The 23520-nt window shown below is 53.6% G+C and overlaps 1 protein-coding gene across 4 annotated transcripts; it reads right to left on the bottom strand.

The window, feature by feature from the left end:
• Nucleotides 1–9137: 9137 nt before the first annotated feature.
• Nucleotides 9138–19828, bottom strand: TINAGL1 (tubulointerstitial nephritis antigen like 1). 4 transcript variants are annotated; one of them, XM_061389806.1, is made up of 12 exons: nt 19648–19828; nt 18538–18861; nt 17558–17621; nt 13384–13476; nt 13058–13172; nt 11813–11936; nt 11578–11749; nt 11256–11445; nt 11099–11144; nt 10706–10829; nt 9753–9798; nt 9138–9644 (listed from the first exon to the last, which is right to left on the bottom strand). In XM_061389806.1, exons 2-12 carry the CDS (start codon nt 18851–18853, stop codon nt 9504–9506), a joined length of 1431 nt encoding a protein of 476 aa, XP_061245790.1. In that variant the 5' UTR covers nt 18854–18861; nt 19648–19828; the 3' UTR covers nt 9138–9503. The 4 variants fall into 4 exon arrangements, with proteins under 4 accessions (XP_061245790.1, XP_061245764.1, XP_061245782.1 ...); XM_061389780.1 differs by having other exon boundaries at nt 11578–11728; nt 19648–19788; XM_061389798.1 differs by lacking the exon at nt 19648–19828 and adding an exon at nt 19393–19496 and having other exon boundaries at nt 11578–11728.
• Between the last annotated feature and the right edge of the window lie 3692 nt (nt 19829–23520).

Raw genomic sequence — 23520 nt, forward strand, 5'->3', positions numbered from 1 at the left:
ACTGACAAACTTTGCTTCTCCTATTTGTCATTTCCTGCCTGGAGGTGGACTGACTGGACTGTCCGTATTCCCTTTGTTTCCTCTCTACTGGTTAGAATATGTGCTATTTCTGGTCTTTCATTAGTCATCCTCAAATTTTAAACATGCATACCTCAGTTAACAAAGTCTACAGTTAATCAATTCTTTTAGAACAATCAGGCCTTCCTTGGTCGCTCAGCTGGTAAAGAATCCACTTGCAGTGCAGGAGACCCTGGTTTGATTCCTGGATTGGGAAGATCCCCTGGAGAAGGGATAGGCTACCCACTCCAGTATTCATGGGTGGCTCAGATGGTAAAAAATCTGCCTGCAATGTGGGAGACCTGGGTTTGATCCCTGGGTTGGGAAGATCCTCTGAAGGAGGGCATGGCAACCCACTCCAGTATTCTCGCCTGGAGAATCCCCATGGACAGAGGAGCCTGGTGGGCTATAGTCCATCAAGTTGCAAAGAGTCAGATACCACTGGGCAACTAAGCCAAAGGACCTTAGAATGCTTTAGAACTCTGATCTTAGCTCCCTGTCTATAATTTGATTGTTTTCCAGTTTTTAGCCTATCTTGTTTATTTTATCCCCCAAATCAGCTAAAATTATTTTTGATTAATCAAAAATAAAATCATTTTTATTAAGTCCCTGCTTGTTTGCGTTTCCCACATTTAATCTTTTTTGGGCTTTTGCTCCCCATCTTTTGTAATCCACTTCATCCTTTTGAGTTTACTTCCTGGATTTTTCATATTATCTTGATCTGTTATCATGCCAGAACACTATGTCCTCATGGTGTTTTTAGTGATTTTTTTTTTAAACCTTCATTGCATCTCTGGTCAAAGCCTTCTTTTCATTTCCAATACTGTGAGTTTTGTGCTAATAATTTATTTTATTAAGGCTTTTAAAGAAATAGTTCAACTTTTTGTTGTTTTCCATATTATTAATTCCTGCTTTATTACACCCTTTTTTCCTTTCTTTTTGAGTTTTCTGATGGTCTCTCCTAAAATCTTGAGTTGGATGTTTAATTCATTTGTTGCCAATCTTTTCTGTTTTTAATAAATGAATTTAAAGCTATAATTTTCCTCCCAAGTTTCACTTTACTCACTGTTGCTCAGTTTTAAATATCTTGTAATTTTCATTATAATGTTCTCATTGCATATAGAGATTATTATTTAAAATACGCTTTTAAGGTAACAAATATATTGTATTTCCTTGGCCAACTTTTTATTGTTGGTTTCTAATTTTATCTATCTATTTTATCTATCTATTTTATCTAATTTTATACTGGGGCTACAGAACGTGACTGATATCGATTCTTGAAAAGAAATTTTCGACTTCCTTTATGGCCACAAATGTGGTATTTTTAAAAATGTTCCGTGTGCGCTTGAAAACAATGGGCATTCTTTGTGTAAGGAGGAGTAAAGTTTATGTTTATCCAGCAGATGAAGTTCTTAATTACATTGTCCTAATTTCTGTATCCTTCCTAACGTTTTGCTATTTGATCTTCTGGTTTTAAGAAAGTTTAGAATTTCCCACTTTGAAACAGAAAATTTCCCACTTTGTTTATAGGTTCCTGGCTTTCTCCTTGTGGTTCTGCCAGATGTGCTTTATATGTTTCACCAAAATAAATATAAGTTTATGATCCATGTAAGTTCATGATTATTAGATCTTCTTGGCAGATGTTTCCTTTTATGTGTGTGTTGGTTAGGGCTAGACTGCTGCTACAAATGACCCTAAAAGCAGTGGTTTAAATAAGACAGAAGTGTATTGCTTGTCCACGTGAAAGTCCACAGCCACAGTTCCTGTGGGGTTTGGTGAACGAGAAGCCAGCAGGAGAGGAGGGAGCAGAAAGCGTGAGGCTGACGTTTGTTCCCCTGCCTCCTCACTGTGAGGTCACCTCTGCTCTACAAAACTCTCTATCAGAACTGGTCACTTCTTCCCTTTGACCCTGCTGATCTAGGGGAATGAAAACTATGCTATTGCTAGCCTCAGAGCCCTGCAATTTCTCTTATGACTCCCCTACACCCTACTTTGTCATGAGTCCTTTTGAAAATAAACTCTGCCCAAGTTCTCTTAATTAGAGCACGCCATCTGTTTCCTGTTGGGACCCTGAGCAATGCAGGCTGGCATCATGTGTTTAGAAGTCATTGATTCTGAATGCCTTTAGGCAAGCGTGAACTCTCTAATACATGCTGGCCACAGGCCCCATGACTCCCTGTTCTCACACTCCTAGCTCACTCGTGTAACTGCTTAGACCCAAAGGCATTTGAGGCGGAGACCCTGGGTTAGTGGCCCCTGTCTAAGACCACCCCTACATCCACATCTCCAAAGTACCACCATGTCTCTGGGGAAGGAACTACTCAAAACCCATCAATAACACCCTCCTTATCCGTCTTAACACAGGCTCAGTGTGGCCACTGGTTTGATGGCCAGAGTGGCCTCTTCCTGGACAGTCTCAGCATCTCAGAATCACAGGGACTCCCTTCGTCTGAGGATGCTTTTCTACTTTAGAGGGGTCAATACTTCGCCAAGTGACTGTCAGATTTTGCAGGACCCAGAGCCAGCCTGCCCCTTTATGGTGACTTTGTACATCTCTGCTCTGATTCATTCAGTTCAGTTAAGTTCAGTCGCTCAGTTGTGTCCGACTCTTTGCGACCCCATGAACTGCAGCACGCCAGGCCTCCCTGTCTATCACCGACTCCTGGAATTCACCCAAACTCATGACCATTGAGTTGGTGATGCTATCTAGCCATCTCATCCCTTGTCATCCCCTTCTCCTCCTGCCTCCAATCCCTCCCAGCATCAGAGTCTTTTCCAATGAGTCAACTATTTGCATGAGGTGGCCAAAATATTGGAGTTTCAGCTTTAGCACCAGTCCTTCCAAAGAACACCCAGGACTGATCTCCTTCAGAATGGACTGGTTGGATCTCCTTGCAGTCCAAGGGACTCTCAAGAGTCTTCTCCAACACCAAAGCATCAATTCCTCAGTGCTCAGCTTTCTTCACAGTCCAACTCTCACATCCATATATGACCACAGGAAAAACCATAGCCTTGACTGGACGAACCTTTGTTGTCAAAGTAGTGTCTCTGCTTTTGAATATGCTATCTAGGTTGGTCATAACTTTCCTTCCAAGGAGTAAGTGTCTTTTAATTTCGTGGCTGCAATCACCATCTGCAGTGATTTTGGAACCCCAAAAATAAAGTCTGACACTGTTTCCCCATCTATTTCCTATGAAGTGATGGGACCAGATGCCATGATCTTCGTTTTCTGAATGTTGAGCTTTAAGCCAAGTTTTTCACTCTCCTCTTTCACTTGCATCAAGAGGCTTTTTAGTTCCTCTTCATTTTCTGCCATAAGGGTGGTGTCATCTGCCTGGAAAATCCCATGGGCGGAGGAGCCTGGTGGGCTGCGGTCCATGGGGTCGCTAAGAGTCGGACATGACTGAACGACTTCACTTTGACTTTTCACTTTCATGCATTGGAGAAGGAAATGGCAACCCACTCTTGTGTTCTTGCCTGGAGAATCCCAGGGACAGCGGAGCCTGGTGCAACCCCTCCGTCTATGGGGTTGCACAGAGTCGGACACTACTGAAGCGACTTAGCAGCAGCAGCAGCAGCATCTGCATATCTGAGGTTATTGATATTTCTCCCAGCAATCTTGATTCCAGCTTGTGCTTCTTCCAGCCCAGCATTTCTCATGATGTACTCTGCACCTAAGTACCAATTTCTCCAGTCTGACTCTCAGTGGGCCCAATTTGTTTCCCTCATTTCCTCATTTTCAGGGAAACATTCAGTCTTGGCCAGCTCCCACACCAAGACAGTAGAGATCACTGTTCCCATTTTACAGACTAGGAAACCAAGGCTCAGAGTGGAAAGTGAGCTTTGAGGAGTACAATGGAGCTGGGCTTTGAGCCTGGTTCTGTTGGGCTCTGGATTAGAGGTTTTCCAAGGGAAGTTGTTTGTGTTGAGGTGAGGAAAGGGAAGCTGAGTGGAGGACAGAGCCCCAGATGAACCTCAAAGCCTTATCCTGACCAGACTGGCTCATGACATCTGGGTGAGAGGCACCGACTGAGGGGGCCCTGGATTCCAGCAGACTGAGACGCATTCCCTCTTCTGCCCCCATCTGTTTGTCTCCTCAGGCTGGTCTCCAGGCTTCACAAAGTTATGAGGACTCACCCAGGGAATGTCTGTGAAACGTGTAGGTGGGCACCTGCTCAGTTCTGAGAGTCACCCAGATCCACGCTCTTCACTTCTCCAGGTTGTGGTGGGCGCGGATTCAGCCAGCAGGGCCCTGCTGTAACTTGACCAAGCCCCTGGGCCCTGCCTGTGCACATCCATTCATTCACTCATACCTCTGGTCTCCCAGCAAACAGCTCCCATTCAACCATCTCATCATATCCCATGATGGGGACCACGCTCTTCCCCTGGGATCAGAAAGCAGGATGCTCTCCTGGAAGCCCTGCTCAGACTCAGTCTTGCTTTACTTTGGGAAAACTACCCTGGGTGTTAGTGTCAGAGCCACAGAATTTTCATAAAATGGATGGAATTCTAGACAAGTTATCTCCAGGGCTCAGGAATGAGTCCTCAGGGAGAAGCTGGGAAGGAATCTCTCACTCTTTGACCTACAAAGTCATCTCTTTGGGTTGATCTATAAATCAAGTGGTAGGCAATGTGGGTTGTATCCAGTGGCACCACTTAACAGCTAAGTGACCTGACCAATCCCACGTTCCCCTGAGCCTCTATCTCCTTATCTGTCCAATGATGGTAACAGTAACCCCTGGCTGTTGTGGACTGTTTTGGTCATCTGGTCAGCATCTCTTCTTTCCCCTGGAACAGCAGTCTTCCCCTTCTTTGGGGTTTCCTCCTCCAAACACTGGTTCATCCAGGGTGGTCATGGCATCTATGATCCTGTCCTTTGGCTAGAGATTAGAGCTGGGCCAATCAGAAGCCTTCCCTGTTCCGTTCTGTTTTGAGTCAGAACTGAGAAGACAGCTGTGAAAATGTGAAAGTCTCAGGAGTTGTCATTGGTCAAATGTCCTTCCTAATAGCAGAGTTAGTGTAGAGAGGGAGAGAGAGAATGTGAGTCCTGGCGAGGTTTAGATTCCTAGTTCTGGCTGTGCTTGGGCCCACTAGCCCTGCTCACAATCTGGAAGTTCACTCCTCTCTTAGATTCCCAGAGTTGCATCACTGGTTGGCTTTGGTTTCTAAAGATATCTTTCTCACAGGGTTGTGTGTAGGATCAAATGAGCTGAAGTGTACGCAGCGCTCAGCCCGAGGTCTGGTGCACTGCAGGCTCAGGGGGCATGGATTCCTTTCCCTTAATGGGCACCAGGCAAGGATGGGGTTTGGCAAGATACCAGGAAGATGTGAGGCATCAGCACTAGTGAAGGGATGTAACTCAGCAGCTCACAGAAAATGAAAGTCAGGTGCCTGGGGACCCCACGGAGCTCCACAGGAGACCAGAATGAATTCCCAAGAGGAACATTTGGTGCTTAGGAAAGATAGGACTAAGGAAAAAAAAACTCCTGCTGCAATGATTTGTGGGAGGAAAAATTGCCCCTCTGTACTAGGAATTTGGGCTTTCCAGGTGGCTCAGTGGTAAAGAATCCACCTGCCAATGCAGGAGACACAGGGGACATGGGCTCAATCCCTGGGTCAGGAAGATTCCCTGGAGGAGGAAATGGCAACACACTCTAGTATTCTTGCCCAGAAAACCCCACGGACAAAGGAGCGTGACGGGCTACAGTCCATGGGGTCGTGAAGAGTCAAACACGACTGAGCAACTGAGACACACACACGCACCAGGCGTGTATGCTAGAATCTCTGGAGGTCTAGAAGATGGGTACTATGAAAAGCTTTCAGAGGAGGGATGTTTGAGCTGGGTGTTGAAGGATGACTAAGAGTTTGTCATGCAGGGAAAGGACTTAGGGAAATTGGATTAACAGTACCAAACAACCACTATTAGTACAGAGCTGATTAGTATGAGAATTTAGACAGCTTGAGTTTAATCCTGCCTCAACTATCTGCAAAAAAAGGAAGTAGAAGTTTATTTTTAGTATTAAATGAGATGTTGTTGTCATTATTATTCAGTCACTAAGTTGTATCCGACTCTTTGCAACCCCATGGACTGTAGCCTGCCAGGCTTTCCTGTCCTTTAAATGAGATAATGTATGCAAAACACTCAGAACAACATGCTGTCAGAGGCTATGGTTAAGCACTAAAAAATGTTTAGCTCATTACAAAAAGCCTTTACATTATCAAGTCCAACCCCCTTTAAAAGATTAGAGCTGTTACCATTTAATACTTTTCAAGTATACTGCTAAATGTTTAGCATGTTTTGTCTCTTTTAATCCTCCCAACAACTCCAGGAGGTGAGTACTATTATCCCCATTAAAGATAGAAACCAAAACAGCACATTAAAAAGCAGAGACATCTCTGCCAACAAAGTTCCATATAGTCAAAGCTATGGCTTTTCCAATAGTCATGTATGGTTATGAGAGTTGGACCATAAAGAAGGCTGAGCACTGAAGAACTGATGCTTTCGAACTGTGGTGCTGGAGAAGACTCTTGAGAGTCCCTTGGACAGCAAGGAGATCAAACCAATCAATCCTAAAGGAAATCAACCCTGAATATTCCTTGGGAGGACTGATGCTAAAGCTCCAACCCTTTGGCCACCTGATGTGAAAAGTCAACTCATTGGAAAGACCCTGATATCAGGAAAGACTGAAGGCAGGAGGAGAAAGGGGCAACAGAGGATGAGTTGGTTGGATGGCATCATCGACTCAGTGGACATGAGTTTGAGCAAACACCAGGAGATAGTGAAGGACAGGGAAGCCTGGCGTCCTGCAGTCCATGGGGTCACAAAGAGTCGGACACGACTAAGTGACTGAACAACAACAAAAGATAGAAAAACAGAGCCTCTGAAAGGTCAAGATTACACAGCCAGTGCAGAACAAGCAGAGCAGGGGTTCAAACCCAGGTTTGTCTAAGGACTCATGCCCGTGGCCCAGAGAGGGTAAGGGACTAGCTTCAGAACACAGAGCAGGCTGCTGGGCTGCCAGGATTTCTTTATGGACAGACTCAAGGGCAGTAATCTGGTTGGAAGTCTTTGGTTTGTCTCTTTCTTTACAACCACGTGTCCATGGACTTCCCGGGTGGTCCAGTGGTTAAGACTCCACACCTTCAATGTAGGCGCTGCAGGTGCTATCCCTGGTCAGGGAATGAAGATCCCACCTGCATTGTGGTGCACCCAAATTAAAAAAATAAATAAAAATATAAAATAAATACAAACCCAGTGTCTGAGTCCTGAGAGCTGCCAGTGGAGAAGACTTAAAACACAACACCTACAAGTCCATTGCCAATATCAGAGAACCAGAGGTGGCTGGTGGAGGTTACTAAGAGACTCGCTAAGCCCTGCCCAGCCCCATTTGCACTCTTGAGGGGGGTTGGGGGGGAGGGTCTCAGGCCTGGGCTCCTTGGTCCATGAAGCTAGGGAAGGGCTGGCTGACCCTACTTGGGCGCACAGGGTCAGGCCTCCCAGCCCGGCAGACAGAGCTAGAGCCTGGAGACTCAGCCGCGCCCCTGCTCCCCTCCCTTTCCCAGCCCCCACCGCTTCCGCCAAAGGTCCTTGTAGAAAAATTCCAGCCGCGCCCCGGGGTTTTTCCAGTGGGGTGGGAGTTGTGAGGCCTCTCTGGTGGCCGCAGAGGGGGTAGTAATCGGGCAGCCCTGCTCAGGACTCCCTTCCCCTCGTTGTCCCCAGGGCTCTGGCTGTCCTTGGCTCCTTGGGGACAAGCAGGCTGGCCAGGGGAGCCGGGCTCGGGACGTCCTAGCAAACAGGAAATGAAACAAAGGCAGCTGCTTATCGGTCGCCCCACATTCCTTTCAGGTGATGCCCAGGCGGCCTGGGGGACGTGGCTGGCACTGAGGGGCTGCCCTCCAGGGGATACACCTCCCTACTGCCTCCTCCAGTGACTCTAGCTGAGGGGCAAGGAGGACTGCTGCCAGGGGAGGACCATCCCCAGGCACAGCCTCCCTGAGCTTCTGGAAAGGCAGGGTTCCATACTGACTTCTGTGCCTAGAGGCTTGGGAAGGGAATGGAAAGGAAAGAATGGGTCGTGTTATTCAACCATCCCACAAACTGCAACGCCACCTTATCCAGGGTACAGGTATGGGTACCAGGACTCATTAGTGAACCAGACCCAGTCTCTGTTTCTCAAGGAACTTCCAGCATAAGGAAGATAGTAAAATACCAGTGAAAGGGCAGGATGAAGTTGAGTCCAGGGAGGGGGTGTCTAAGCCATGCTAAGGGGGTTGGGGTGGTTAGGGGAACCATAGCTCCCTTGCACAGCACCTGGGACATCCATTACTCTCCCCTGGTACTGTCTGAGTGAAGAAACCTTGGAGCTGGGCTGGGAACAGCAGTGCGACAGGGGAAGGTGGGATGGAAGGGCATCCGCACTGAGAGAAAACAGCATGTGCAAATGCCCAGTGGTCTGCATGCGTGCTGGACATTAGGGAGCAGGGCGGACTCTGGAGCTGCCTGGGCACTGGGTGAAGAAGCTGGTGAGGAAGCTGGTGGGGTGGGTCCTGATGGCCTTGAATGCGAGTGAGGCCTGGACTTAATTCCGCTGGCACTGAGAGCCTGGGGACATGGGCTAGAGAGAGGGCTCACAGAGGCAGGCCCAACCTGGCCTAGGGGTAGGGTGCGGGGGGCTGTCCCTTCGCCTGGGTGGCTTGGAGAAGCTGATCTGCAGAGACAGAGGCTCCAGCTTCTATGGGGCTATGCCCCCCTTGCCTGCTGGGCACTGGCGCCAGCTCTGCTGATTGGTGGGTTGGACTGCCCCCCACCCCAGGCAGCGCTGACTCAGCGTCTGAGAGGTGGTTCCCACGGGCCCACATCTCTCTGGGGGCCAAAGGCCACGCCATCCATGTCCCACCCCCAGTGGATCAGTGTCCAAGGTCACTGACAATTCGGGCTGAATGGAGGCTAAGATTTCTGGTCCCCTGACCCCCACCCCTGCCAACCAGCAAAGCCTCAGGCAGTCCTTTCTGCTGTCCCCCCATATGCCACTCCAACTCTGGCCTGGATTTCCATGCCCAGAAGTTTCAAGATACCATAGTTATCAATACTTTGTATCTTTTATTTTAAAACAGTGAAAAGAAAAATAAATATCATTGAAGAATAAAAGTACAAGGGTGGGGTGAGGTCATGGGCCGGAGACTGGGGCGGGGGGGCGGTGTGTGGCTCTCCTGGCTTCATTGATCTTGCGTGGGGGTCTCCCTCCTCCCCGGCCAGCCCCTGCCCGGCCCCGCTGGGAGGTCTGGGGGCTCCGGCCAGCCCGCGGCTCCCAGGCCCGGCGCTGCGTCAGCGGAACTGCGCAGGGATTAGACCTCTGGCGCCTGGAGTCCCGTCGGGCGGACGGGCGGGCGGGGCTGGGGGCTGCCGCCCCACGAGGGGGGCTCTTCCCGGTGTGGTGCCCGCGGCCTCAGTGGTGTCCCATATCCTCCATTCCCACGCGGCCCCAGACGCCCAGCACGAAGCTCTCGATGTCGCACTCATTGGCTCCGCGCACGATGCGAAAGTGGCCCCTCTCGCCCCAGGCCGGGCCCCACGAGTTGGCTGCCGTCTGGGAACGCAGAGGGGGCTGTGAGGAGGGGAATCGCGGTGGGGGAGAAGGGCAGGAGGGCCAGGGGAAGGTGACAGCAGCCGCAGGGCGCGCAGTGCCAGGACTCACCCAGTACTTGATGGTCCTCCCGTCAGGCAGCGTCTCCTCGCCCCACCTGCCGGGCAGAGCCAGAGCCACAAGGGTGCTGATTCACCTACTTTCAGGGGCTCCCGCCCCGCTGCGTCCTTCCCTAGCCAGGCCCCTGTTGCCTTTGGTGACTTGGTGCCCCCTCAGGACTTGGGCAGTTCTCTGTCCCTCTTTGCCCAAGCCCCACCAGGCTTCCCAGGTGGCGCGAGTGGTAAAGAATCCCTGGGTGGGGAAGACCCCCAGGAGAAGGGGATGGCTACCCACTCCAGTAGTCTTGCCTGGGGAATCTCAGGGACAGAGGAACCTGGTGGGCGACCGTCCATAGCGTCACGAAGAGTCGGAAAAGACTGAAGCGACTTAGGATGGCACACTGCTGTCCCTCTCTGCACCTCCCCCAGTCCCCACATCTCCAAGTTCCCCATGGGACACAAAGGGACGTCTGCAAGGGGGAGCAGAAACGCCTACACCTTCCAGAGACCCACAGCGGGGAGAAGGGCACACATCTGCTGCTCTCCATCCTTACCTGGCTGGTTGGGGGGGGGTGGAAGTGGGTACAAAGTACATCTTATCGGTTGAACTATTGAAATCAATGATGCTAGCATCTCCTGTTACATCAGTGGGGGAACTGAGGGCTGGAGGTATGAGTCAGTGAGTCAGGCAAAGCTGGGACAGGCCCTGAGCTGTGGAGAGCTGGAGCAACCCTTGAATCCTTGTCTGTATTTGATTTGGAGTGATTTCTCCTGTTGTGTAAGGAACTGTTCTAGAACACTTTGAAAGGCCCCTAACTCTTGGTGTGCCCTGAGGCAAGTACCTCCTCTTTCTGAGTCTCAGCTTCCTCCTCTTTGAAATGGAGCTTTGCAGAGAGGTGGCAAGGATTCAAGGGAGGTTTAGAGCCCCCAGCTGCCCCCAGCCCCCCTCCCCATCAAGCCCCTTACCCTGTGATCTTAACCGAATGGGTTCCATGCCGGCGGTATCGCTCCGGCCTCCCGAGGCTCACTGGTGTGTGGCTGTAGATACCGCTCTGATATAGGAAGAAGTCCTCATGCACCTCCATGAGGGCTGTGGGCAGAGGTCAGAGGAGGTAGCTCAGCCCATCAGCACAGGCACTGACGCCCAAGCCTGGAGATACATGCCTAGGTCCCAGAGCCTCTGGTACCAAGGCTCTAAGTGCCCCCTCCAGGTGCCACCCCTGAGGAGGGGACATAGTCCCCTACTCCTGGCCCCAGTGGACTCGCTGCTCAGGGCTGTAGGGACCACCTATGCCGCAGTGCCCAGTCTCAAGCAGGCACAAGCTTCTGGCATCACAGGGCAGGATGAGGGGCATTTACCTTGGACAGGGCCATTCTCCATCAGCTCCTTCATGATCTCCTTCTCCTGGAGGGTGAGAGGGTGGGGAGGAGACGATGCATCAGGCATGAGGCCCCAGCCTTTGGTTAGGCTTCCAGCTCTCTCCTGCCTTTGCCCCTCACTCAAGTGCAGACTTACGTTGGAGCCGAGGCGGTAGGCAGGAGTGACCTGGTAGATGTCATTGGCATGGACATAGCTATTGGGGCAGCGCGCGGTGGCCTGGCGTTTGCCCCGACCCATGGCCCGACTGTGCATCATGCAGGGGGGTGCGGGGACAGCCTCGTCCCGCCCATGGCCGGAGAACGGGTAGCAGTGGTCAGACACAACCCTGCAGGGGCAGCAGGAGGGAGCGGGGACAGAGTGAGCATGGGGCAGCCTGGCCCAGGCCCTTCCTGCAGGCTTTCGCTTCCTGAGACCCCTGCTTATGCCCTCTTCCCTGTCCGTGCCCCCTGCTGCTCACCCTCGACGGCGCAGGAACCACCAGGCACCATCCAGTCGCCCGCCACGGCAACCCTGCTGGTTGTGCGTATCACAGGACAGCAGGTTCTGGGGCGACAGGACAGGTGACATGTGCCCCAGAGAATGGATTGAGACTCGATCGGATGCCACAGCTGGGAAGGGAGGTAGAGGGGCTGTCAGGGGGTCAGGCCTGGGTCCCCCTTTCCCACCTGGCCAGCCCCTGCCCTTGAACCTACCTGCCGTGGAGAAGGCCCAGGAGCCTGCACAGTTGCCCTGGTCTAGAGGGTCGTGGATCAGGTTGGGCCACTTCTCAGAGGCCTCAAACGTTCTGGGCAGCACCTCCCCTGGACCCAGCACTGTCTGCAAGGCAAAGGCCACTCTTGTCTGTCTCCTGCCTCTGCCCCAGCCTGACCCTCCGGGGGCCTAGGCATGGGAGGTCTCCCAAGAGTCCAGAACCTTCGGCAATTTGATCTTGAGCCCTCCAAGATTTGAGAGATTTGATCTGAGAGATTCCAGCAACCTCCACCTTGACCCAGAGGGAGAGGCAGGCACCATTTAGTGCCTCCCTAGCGTCAGCTGGGGAGTGACTAGTCCTGTTTACAGGTGAGGCAGTTGAAGCCAGGAACAGGTAAGTGACTGGGCCACTTTCCATTCCAGTTTCTTTCCTGCTCTGCACCTTCTGATCCACTTACATCCTTCTTTCCACCAGAACCTTGGGATTCGGGCCCCAAAGGGCAGGGGAGGGAAGAAGCAGTAAGGTCCCGTGACTGGGCAGGCTGCCAAAGCAAACAGCAGGAGGCAGAAAATAGCCAGAGGCCCCAGGGAGTAAGGGCAGGGGCAGGGTCTGGTCACCCCAGCCTTGAGCTGAACTCCCTCTGCAGGGCTGGCCACTCCAGCCAGACACCAGCCCCTCCTTGCCCGCCAATGACAGACAGAGCCTTCGGCATGTGGCCCAGCCCTGTCCTGCTGAAGCGCCCTTTCCTCACCCTTGGAACTGTCCTGGGTCTGGTTCCTATTTCTCCCTCTAGAGGGTCCCACTGGTGGGAAGGGAGAAACCCCCAACTCCCTTGAGGTTCTGCTGAGATGGCATTTGTTTCCGAGAATTGCTGCTCTCTGGCCAAAACTGGGGGAGTGCCTGTCCCTTCCTTCCCAAAATACCAAGGTGACCTCCTGGCCCTTTGGGGCCCTGACCCCGCCATACTGGGACCAATGACATTTTTTCCCAAGCTGGGGAGACTCAAGAAGCCAGGGAGGGTGAGATGCCGGGACCACAAAACTCTGAATCTGAGCACCAGTTCTTAAAGTGCAGTTTATCAAGTTATAGGCAGAAACTTAAGGCCCAGAGAAGGGGAGTCACTTGGCCACAACACACAGCCTATCAGTGGGCCTGGGTCCTTGGAGAAACAGGGCACAAGGTGCCAGGGTCCCTGGGGTCATAGGCCAAAGGGAGATGGCAGGATTGTAGTCAGGGGTGGACTTACGTGAATCTCATTCATATTGGCGACGAAGGAAGATGGGCGGACAGTGCCTAGGCGGTAGCGAATGCCCTCATCCAGGGTCATGCCCCAGAAGGCACTGTGGTTCCCAGCCCGCCAGCTGAAAGAAAGGGGGTGGAGGTCACAGGCCTGCCAAGGCTGGGGGCCCTGGAGGAATGCACACGTGAGTGGGAGAGACGCCTACTGGCTGAGTGTACCCATGAATAAGATCTGAGTGTGGGTGCCCCTGGCAGGACGCGCCTCTCGGGCAGAAAGTGCATCTGTGTGTGCGTGCACGTGTGCCCACTGGGGTCACGCCGCGGGCCTCTCACCCGTAGTCGCCGTGGTTGATGGCCTCGATCATGTCTTCGTCCACCAGGCATGGCTCCTGGTCACACTCCCACCGCTCTTTCTCATGGCAGGTACTGGAAAAATGGGAGGGAAGGAAGAAGTGAGGTAAGGCTGGGCGTCCTTGGAAGGGAGGAGGCCTTGGAGGTCAACATGTGGGCCTGAAATTCCACATCAGCACCTCCGAGAGGACCCCCCCCAGGTGATCCCATGCAGCCTGGTGGCTTTAAACGTTAGTTTCAAGTTCATGATTCTCAGTTTATATCTGCTTCTCAGATCTCTCCCTGAACTCCAGATTCCAGGATCTTGACTGCTACACAGCCTCACCTCCGGGGTGTCTAACAGGTTACACTCCTCACATCTCAAACTGAACTCCTGCTCTCCCCTACTCCCAGGACTGCGCCTGCCACAGTCCTCGAAAACAGCCACTCCATCCTTCCTGGAGCGCAGGCCAAAAGCCTGGGAGGCACCCTTGACTCTTTCTCTCACGTGCTGACCTGATTCACTGGCAGATCTGTTGACTTTACCTTAAAAACACATCCAGAATCCAAACCGTGTCTCATTCTTTCCTGCAGCCACAATGGTCCAATCACCTTTCACCTGGATTAGGCTGCAGCCTCCTCACTGTTCTCCGCCCTGGGCCCCACCCCTTCAGTATATTTTTAACACAGTGATTCTGTTAAACCCAAATCATATCATGCTATTCCCCTGCCCAAAACTCGCCATTGGCTTCACATGACAGGATAAGAGCCAAAGTCCTTCCATGCCAACAAGGCCCCGCACGATCTGTCTTCTCTCTGGCCCCCTCCTCCAAGACCTGGTTCCTAAGGCCCCAGCCAGGCTGGTCCCCTGATGGTTGACACAAGTCATGCTCCTGCCGCTGGGCCTTTGAGCTCTTCTTCCTGGGAGGAAGCGTCCTCATGGCCCCCTCTGACTTCTCCCAAGTCCTTATTCAAATGTCACCTTGTCAGGGCGGCTTGCCCTGAACACCCTGTCTCAGCATCCACCACCCTTCCCACCCTGCTTTCCTGCTTTATTTTCTCCTCAGCCTGTCATCACTGTCTGACGTATTATAGCTTTAATTATTTATATTGTTTATACCTATTTCCTCATAGGATCGAATATCTTCAAGGGCAGGTATTGTTTGATATCATCAGTGCCCCCAAACAAAATCTAACACGTAGTAGGGACCTAATAAATATTTGTTGAATGAATGAATGGGGGCAATATAGTGAAATGATAAAGACCACGGATTCCAAATCGAATCGAGGGTTCTGATTTTAGCTAACTAGTGAACCTTCTGTTAGCTGTTTAGTTGCTGCATCGTATCTGACTCTTTTGTGATCCCATACACTAGCTCGGAGCTTCCCTGGTGGCTCAGTGGTAAAAAAAAATATCCCCCTGCAATGTGGGAGACCTGGGTTCAATCCCTGGGTTGGGAAGATCCCCTGGGGGAGGACATGGCAACCTGCTCCAAGACCCTTGCCTGGAGAACCCCATGGATAGAGGAGCCTGGTGGGCTACAGTCTATAGGGTCGCACAGAGTCAGAGATGACTGAAGCAGCTACGCAGCAGCAGACTGTAATCCATCAGGCTCCTCTGTCCATGGAATTTCCAGGTAAGAATGCTGGAGTGGGTTGCCATTTCCTTCTGTAGGGGATCTTCCCGACCCAGGGATCGAACCTGCATCTCCTGCATTGGCAGGCAGATTCTTTACCACTGAGTCACCAGGGAAGCCCGTGTGACCTTAGGTAAGTTATTTAAAACTCTCCTCAATGTCATCTGTAAAATGAGGATAATAATAGTGCCAACTTCCAGGGATTAAAAGGCAAGCTTGCAAAGCCCAAGGCCTGGCCCAAGTTATGTGCTCAGAAATTGTCATCTCCTATTATTGTTCTCAGTGCAGGAACCCCGACTCCCCACCCCCTTGAGTTTCAGACTCAGATCCAACTGGCCTCCTGACATCTCCTCTGGGTATGTGAATGGCGTCTCAAAATGGCTAAACTATCTCCCCCAAACCTGTTCCTCCCCCTAACAACATACTCAACTCAGACAACACTTTATCTACTGGGCTGTTCAAGCCAGAACTCCGTGTGGTCCATGACGTCTCCACCGTTACTCATCCCTGTCCCCAGCACCCACATCATGTTGAAGATTACTTTCTGCCACATGCCTCCCCTATTAGCAGACCCAGCATCATGAAAGACTCGGAATCCACTTGCCTCTTACCCCTCCACCACCATCACCCTACTCTGGTCCCTGGACCACGGCAGTGGCTTCCTTACCAGGCTCTCTAACACTTTATAATTCCCTTCCCCCAGTACACACATCTCGCTCTTAAAGCCAATGAGATCTTTGAGCAACACACATCAGTGTGTGCTCCCTAAGTGGCTTCCCACGACACTTAGAACAAAATGCAACATCCTAGGCACAGTTTATGAGACCCAGGGGACATGGCCTGCACCTCCCCAGGCGTCTCTCCCCATTTCACAGCTCCAGCTGCAATGAGCTTGGTCCCACCTCCTGGCCTTTCCACCAGCCATCACCCCCCTTGTTCCCTCCTCCTGGGCCTGGGCCACTCATGCTCTCATCTCCCTGGTATCTGCATAAACGTCCCTTCCTGAGTGGCCTTCCCTCACCCCCACCCCACTCAGAACTAGGATCCCCTGTTGGCCTCTGTCCCCCCATCACACCTGGAACAGGTTGTAATGACAGGTTTATGATTTGTGTCACCGAGGCTCCCGTGCAGGGACAAGGACTGTCTGCTGCATACTGGCTGCATCTCCTTGACCCAGCACCACGCTGGGCACATAGTAGGTCTCTAATAGGTGTCAACTGAACAGCTGAATCCTGTGAATTCTACAATGCTTTTCCAAGCTCATAACTCTGCTATGACAAGATGCTGAACTTTGTCCTTCTGAGCCTGCCCGAGGCTCCCGCCTCCAATGTTGCCTTTTAAGGAGCCTCAAGGGGACAAGACCCAGTATGGCTGGGCTCTCCAGCCCCAGGAGCTGTGGGCATGTTCAGGGAGGCTCTTGTCCTCCCCCTCCCCCTCTGGCTCTCAAAACATCCCTGGAGGGCTCCCAGAGTCTGGGAGGCCCCCAGACACTGCCGCACACCCTCCCTCAGGTGTCAAGTGCAGGGAACACAGCCAGAGCTGGACTGGGAGGAAAGTGGCTTGGTCAGTCCTCTCCTGCTGCCTCCCTCTTTGCCCCCAGGGCTATCCAAGCAAGTCTAGGCAGGGCTGGTGGCAGCAGGTACCGGCATTCCAGAGGGGGCCTGGGTGGCCAGGCCGAGGAGGGACAGAGTGTGTTAACCCCTTCATGTCCATCCTATCAGTACCAGCAGAATCATGCAGGCGTGCTCCATCTTTTGAACACACACACAGGTCACATACACTCAAAACGTGCACACGTGAATGCACGTACACTCTCACCCTGACACATGCTGAAATACACAAATCCTCACTCTCACTGTGACCCAGGCACCCCTCACACCAGTGAGGCAATGGAAATCACTTATGCATCACGCATTCCTAAAAGTTTCCTCCTCCCAGAGGCCCTCTCAGTCCCAGAGCAGGGGGTGGAGTGGGTGCAGGGCCTCCTGCTCTAAGTCTTAGGGTCCCCCTTATTTTCATTAAAGCACTCAAGGCTTCCCCCCTCGCATCTCAGACCTTCGATTAGGGTAGTGGCATACCCCAACCCCTTCATCCTCTTGCTGGGAAGTGAGGGGAGGGGTGGGGGAGGGAGGAGGGGCCACATTGCAGGGAAGGCCCCGCTACACTCTGGCTGGCTGCCAGTTTAGCCATCCCTGACCCTCATCCGGTCCAGGTCAGCGGATGCTGCAGTCAGAGGTTTCCTTCCTGGCGCCCCCTTCTTGGACTCTCCAGTGACAGCGAGAAAGGCTGGGAGGGGAAGTAGCCCGGCCCCAGGCAGGAGGAGCTGCACCTGAAGCCGGGCATCCAGAGTTGACTACTCCTGGGGACTGCTGTTGGAATGCCGGTGTAGAAGCTGATGTGGTCCAGGTAAAATTTCCCATGTTACAGATGAGGAAACTGAGGCCTTGCCACCAGCAAATGAGTGACAGGGATAGGATGCGAAACAAGTCTGTTGCCACAAAGCCCACCAGGCAAGCCGCCTCCAAGTCCCAAATACTCACCAACGGTTACAGTTGTCCCAGTAGGTTCCCAAGACTGGATAGATGCGCCCCTTGTGCATACATCCTAGTGGGAGGGAAGACAGGAAGAGAAGTGGAACCAAGACGAGGGACGATGGGCTGAGATGGCCAGATCCTCAGAGGTCTAGTGTCCTGAATCCTCCCAGACACACACACACCAGCCCTCACTGAAAGCAAAGCCAAGCTATAACATAAGACATCTCCTGAGAGTCACATATCAACTTCCCACTACTTGGAAGTTCTTTACTGACTCTAACCCAAATCCCTCTTGCTTCACTTGGATGCCAGCCACAACATTCCTTAGATCCTATGCCAGTTAAATGAGCTGGGGTTTGGAGATGGGGAGTGGGATGAATATGAGAAAGCCAAAGCCCAAAGAAGACACATGACTGCCTTGAGATAACACAGCACTTTGGGATGACAACCCAGGCACACCTGCGGCCCTGTGGAATTGTAGGAAGGAAGTCAAGTGATTCTCCTCTTGGATTGGGATGGGTGGATGGTGGTAAGGGCTGAAGGTAGGAACAGACTTGACCCACCTCCCAGGTGTGACCAGCCATCTCAGGGATAAGGAATCCTGAGCAAAAGCAGAGGAACTGCTAAAATGACGCTGACCAATGCTTGTGTGCTTTATCAGTCTGAGAGTGAGTCAGCAGGTGGGGCCAGCACCTTCTCAGTCTGGAATACCGAGACAGGAAGGACTGGGAGAAATGGCATGTGGCTGCCCTTCTCCTGGGGCAAATGAAAATCCCACTGACCGAGGCGCATTTTCAATCTTACAGGAGAGATTCAAGTTAGACCAGAGTGAGTGCTTCGCAGAAGTAAAGAGAGAGGGGCCGGGTCTCTTTCCAGATGCTACCCCAAAGCCGCCCCTGGAAACGCCAATGCATCAGCCTTGCTCCTGAGCCTTGCTGAGTTTTGGGCTTGACAACGTGACCCACCCCTGGCCGTCTGGTGCCCACCTTGGATTGGGGGGAAGGGGGGTGGCACGCCAAGGCAGAAGTCCCAGAAGTCAGGGCAGCAGTCGGAGACGGTGCGGTTGCAGAAGAGGTCACAGTAACAGGTCACACCCAGGTAGGGCAGGGCGCAGTCATCCGCGCGGCCGCGGCAGCAGAGGTCCTGCTCCTGGCAGTACCGGCCCCCCGCGTCCCGGATGCCACGCTGGTGCAGAGCGGGTGCTAGCTCCCGGCGCCTACGACCCCGCCTGGCGCCCACGCCCAACTCGCCGGCCAGCAGCAGCAACAGCAGCAGCAGCAGCCCCAGTGGACGGCGCCACATGGTGCCTCCTGGGCCCAGGGAGGGCAGAGGTCAGGGGTCAGAAGTGGCGGGCAGCAGAGATTCCCTGACACCCCCGGGAACCGCTCGCCCCTGCTTCCTGGGGCTACAAGTCTGCGGGGATCCAACAGGGACCCTGACTTCTGCGTCCCCTGGCAGGACAGGGGCGAGGAGCCACAGTCTATGTGCCCTGGTTTACAGGACGGGGAGGGAGCTTGGGCAAGAAGTGGAGTCCCTCTCTGACCTGCCAGGGGACCTCAGAGAATGGGAGGTGGGGACGGTGGCATTCTTGGTGCCCCTCCCCAAGGCCACACCCAGGCCTCGAACCCCAGGTCTCCTTCAATCCTGGATCCCTGCCCAGCTTCGGTCCTTGATGGGGGCCCCTGACTTTGTGCCCTCACGTGTCCCTCGCGCTGTGCCCCTCTGCCCCCCTCTACTTTCCCTCTCTGCCACCTGTCTCGGCCCCTCCGCCTGCCCCTCCTCCTCTCTGCTCCTTATGTCTACAACTCTCTCTCTCCCTCCGAGCAGGGGAGAGGCCCTACCTGGTGAGGGGTGTGGGCTGAGCCCCGCTGCCTCTCTCGCCTCCGCCTCCCCGCTCCCCGCGACCGCCGCGGGACACTCAAAGTCAAGTGAGGAAAGCTGGGCTGGGCGGGATCGCTTTTTGTACCGCCCCGCGGGGCGCGCCGCCCCGGCCGGCGGAGGAAGGGAGGGGCCCCAGCGGGTTCGCACCTGGAATCGCCCCGCCGTAACCCCCGAAGCCGGGACTTGGGGAAAGGGATCGTGAGCACGCGACTCACCTTGCCGGGTCTCGGGTGGAAGCCGTTCCCTTAGGGGACCAGCTCCAACCGAGGTAGAAACGTTTAGTGGTCTGCTGACCCTGGGAAGGACTGCCCGGTGGGCTTCGCGGTGGGGCCGAGGGGCTTGCGCCGACAAAGGGAGATTAGGAGGCGGCGGAGTTCCGAGTTTGGGACCTAAGTTAGAGAAATGATGCGGAGAGTGTGGGCGGCAAAAATGACTAAGTCCCCCTGCGACCCCTCAGTAATAAATAAAGTCTTGCGCGCCCCTCTTCACTGGGCACCGCCCCCCTCCTCCCAAGCCTTGGAGCTTCCCCAAGCCGTCTTGGTTTCCAGGAATGACTGGAATCTGGAGGAGGATAGTTTAGGACCCTGCAGATGCCTTGGGAGACTCATCCTCCCCGGGGGGATTGCGGGGAGGATGGAGTGGGTGTGGTGGGCGGGGGGAGAGGTGGGGAGCTGCCTCCCTGCCCTAAGACCTCTCTTTGGGTCTGCCCTCCCCATCAGCCCAGACATCTCACTCAACACAGCCCCTTCTATCAAATCCACCCCCTGGTGGGGTGGGGGTGATCCTGCTCAGCACCTGCGCCCCTCCAGGGTCCCAAAGCAAGAGCCCTGCCAGCTGGCACCCCCTGCAGAGCCCCCCTCCTTCCTGCCCCAGGCTTAAACCCTTCCTTTGCCCAGGCTGGCCTGGGCCCCAAACAATGGGGCTTCTGTCCCGCCAGGCCCGCCATCACCTTTTACCTCCCCATTGCGCAATCCCCTGTCTTCCAAAGGTTGGGCCCGGGGCCAGAGGACTCTTAACAGCGGGAGAATGAAAGAGACACCACCTGGACAGACCACCCCCCATCCTGGGCCTGAGCCTCACAGATGCCCCTGGATGGAAAATGCAAGCACTGGGAAATCCCTTTGCCCTTGCTCTGACCTCCCTGCCACCCTCCTCCAGACTTGGGGCATCTCAGCTGGCTGGCCCCTGGGGGAGGGGAGGGGCCCAGACAACAGGCATCTGTGATTGAGTTGACTGAGTTACCCCCTGCCAGGGGGTACTGGGCAGGGAGTCAAGAAGGGAATCCTGCCCTGAGTAGGGGTGTGGGGGTTAGAGGAGTAAGGTCCTGGAGCTCCAGCATTGGCGTGAACACTTACAGGAGCTGGCCATCTGCTCCTTGCAGGGATCTGGGAGGACAGAACCAGATGAGCCCCTTGAGGCTCAGAACAGACTTGCCCAAGGTCACACAGCCAAAAGGCAGGCTTGCTACCTGCCAACACTCCACTCCTTTCCTCCAGCCATCCTTAGTCACCCACTTAGCAGGTTTCAACACCCTCCCTGTAGGGAAGTCCCTTTCTATGTCCAACCTCCATTTGTCTTACTGCAAAGCGGGCCCCTTGTACTGGGAAGGAGGTAGAGGCTGCCTTCAGCAGCCCCCGAAGAGCTCAGGCCCAGAGAATCCACTTTTATGAATCCATTTCGGTGTGGTTCTGGGGCTGAGGGCTGGCCCAGGGGCATCTGGCCTGTCCTTCGCCCCAGATCCCCCCCTGCAGGCCCTCCATGTGAGTCTGTGTCATGCGCGTATCTGGGTTGTGAGGTGTTTCTGTTTGAGTGTGTCTGAGTCTGCCTGTATCTCTGTTACGCATCTGTCATGTGCCCGCATGTCTGGCTGTTGCCTCTGTGTGGTCATGGGTCTGTCCGTATGTCAGTGCACTGTTTGCTTGTATTTGTGTGCTTGTTGGCTTGTGTGTCAGTGTGTATAGTGTCTGCCTGTCTACGAGGTGTCTGTGTATCTGGGTAGGTGTCTGTTTGTGTCTGTTCAGGGGTTTTAGCTGTCTGCCTGTTCTTGCCTGCCTGTCTGCCCATGCACAGGAGACAGGAACGCAGAGCAAGGAAAGAGACCGGAGCCAAAAGCATGGCTCCAAGGTCCCTCGTCATCACCGAGCTTGGCACCGAGCCGCCCAGTGGAATCTTGTGACTCATTTGGTTCCTTGGCCAGGGAGGAGAGGAAAAGGGCGGGGCTCTGGGGGAGGGGCTGGAACCCCACTTTCATTTTCCGAAGCTCCTTTCCTTCCTGGTGACTCGCTCTCTGCCTTTATTCTTGTCCAAGGGCCTAGGGCAGAGCAACAGGTGAGGAGATGGCAGCAGCTTTGCCCTCTGAGCCCTGTGGCCTCCCGGGAGGCAGGTGGCCTGGGGCTCCGCGGTGATTCTGTCCTTCCTCACTTCCCTGGCAGATCCTGCCCCTCTCGGGGCCTTGGTTTCCCATCTGTACCTTGATACTCCCTAGAGGCTCTTAGATGCTCTTTTCTTTCTACAAAGGGTGTGTGTGTGTATGCATGCTCACTCATGTTCCACTCTTTTGTGACCCCATGAAACTTAAAGCCCACTAGGCTCCTCTGTCCATGGGATTTTGCAGGCAAGAATACTGGGGTGGGTTGCCATTTCCTACTCCAACCTAGGGATCTAACCTACATCTCTTGTGCCTCCTGCATTGGCAGGCAGATTCTTTACCACTATGCCACCTGGGAAGCCCTTCTGCAAAGGGAGGTGAGGCTAAAAAGAGGCAGTGACCCACCTAAAGTCGCACAGCAGAGCAGAGGCCCGGGCCTCCTTTCCTCTCCCCAGAATCCAGCACTACCCCCTCCCCTTTCCAGTTCCCCAGCTGCTCAGGGTGCTCAGCAGGGGCCATTCTCCTCTGGAGGTTGAGTGGGGCCTCCTGGGAAGACAACGACCCATCGTGCTCTGCTCAACCCAGGTCTGTGGCTGAGGACCCACTACTTGAGGCCTGGGAGCTCAGCTGTATGGATCCCAAATGGCACTGCATCTAGGGCTGGGAGGTCCCTTGGGAACCCCTATGGTCAGCTGGGCAGGCCCAGAGCCTGGAGCAGTGTCTGAGATGCAGGGCAGGCCTAATATGGTCCCCGCTGGGTCTTGTCCTGAATGTGCTGGGCTTCTTGAGGCCTGCTGGACTGTGGTATTGGAGCACTGTTCACGAGCCTGTGTGGCAGAAGGTTGTGCTGTCACAGCATGCTGAAGCTTGTGGGAGATAAGATTCGGGGCCACAAGGAAGTGTGTGGCGCCAAGCAGAGGAAGGCGTTCCTGTTTGATATTCTCATTCATTCCACAAATGTTTGTTGAGTATCTACTATGTGCCAGGCTCTGTGCTAGACGCTGAGTGTTCAGGATTGAACTAAATGTTCTACTGTTGCAATATCTTCAAGCTAATGGGAAAAGAGACAAACAAGCAAACACGCAGACACACACACACACACACACACACACACACACATATTCATTCTACCATGTAAAGGTCTATGAAACTGTGCCCATGACATGGGACCTTGAGTGTTGTGATTGTTGAGAGTGTCAGAAAGGAGATGGCATTTGATCTGAGACTGAAGGATGAGAAGGAGGCAGCTAGTCCTGGAACCCAGGGGAGGGTGTTCCAGGAAGCCATATCAGCATGAGCAGCAGTCCTGAAGCTGGCACAAGTGAGTCTGTTTGGGACACAGAAGGAAGCCCAGAGTGGCCATGCTATCGTGAAGACCGGGGCAGAGGAACAAGATGAGGCTGGAAGGTGGTGTGCACGGCCGATCACCTAGGACCCTCAGGCTGCAGTAGGGAGCTTGAATTGTCTTCTGAGCACTAAAGAGATCTCAACGGGGCAGTGAAATAATCTGATTCACGCATGCAAAACCCCACTCCGCCTGCTCTTTAGAGAAGAGATGAGTACAAGGTAAGAGTGGAATCAGGGGGGCCAAGGAGGAGGCGACGGTGTGGCCCAGGCTAGAGATGCTAAGGCTTGAATGAGGCTGGTGGCTGTGGAGATCTGAGAAGAGGGCGTGTTGGGGACCTCTTCTGGAGGTGGGAGTGGCAGAACTTGCTGGAGG

This window comes from Bos javanicus, chromosome 2 (assembly GCF_032452875.1).
Source record: "Bos javanicus breed banteng chromosome 2, ARS-OSU_banteng_1.0, whole genome shotgun sequence".
Taxonomy (NCBI): Eukaryota; Metazoa; Chordata; class Mammalia; order Artiodactyla; family Bovidae; genus Bos; species Bos javanicus.

Bases quoted from the DNA above. Each gene is read 5' to 3' on its own strand.
- TINAGL1 (XM_061389806.1), bottom strand. From the start codon at position 18,853: ATGTGGCGCCGTCCACTGGGGCTGCTGCTGCTGCTGTTGCTGCTGCTG. The intron at 13,477-17,557 runs GTGAGTATTTGG...CCATTTTTCCAG, and splicing joins TGGGACAACTGTAACCGTTG to TACCTGCCATGAGAAAGAGC. The intron at 11,145-11,255 runs GTAAGTCTGCAC...CTCACCCTCCAG, and splicing joins CCTACCGCCTCGGCTCCAAC to GAGAAGGAGATCATGAAGGA.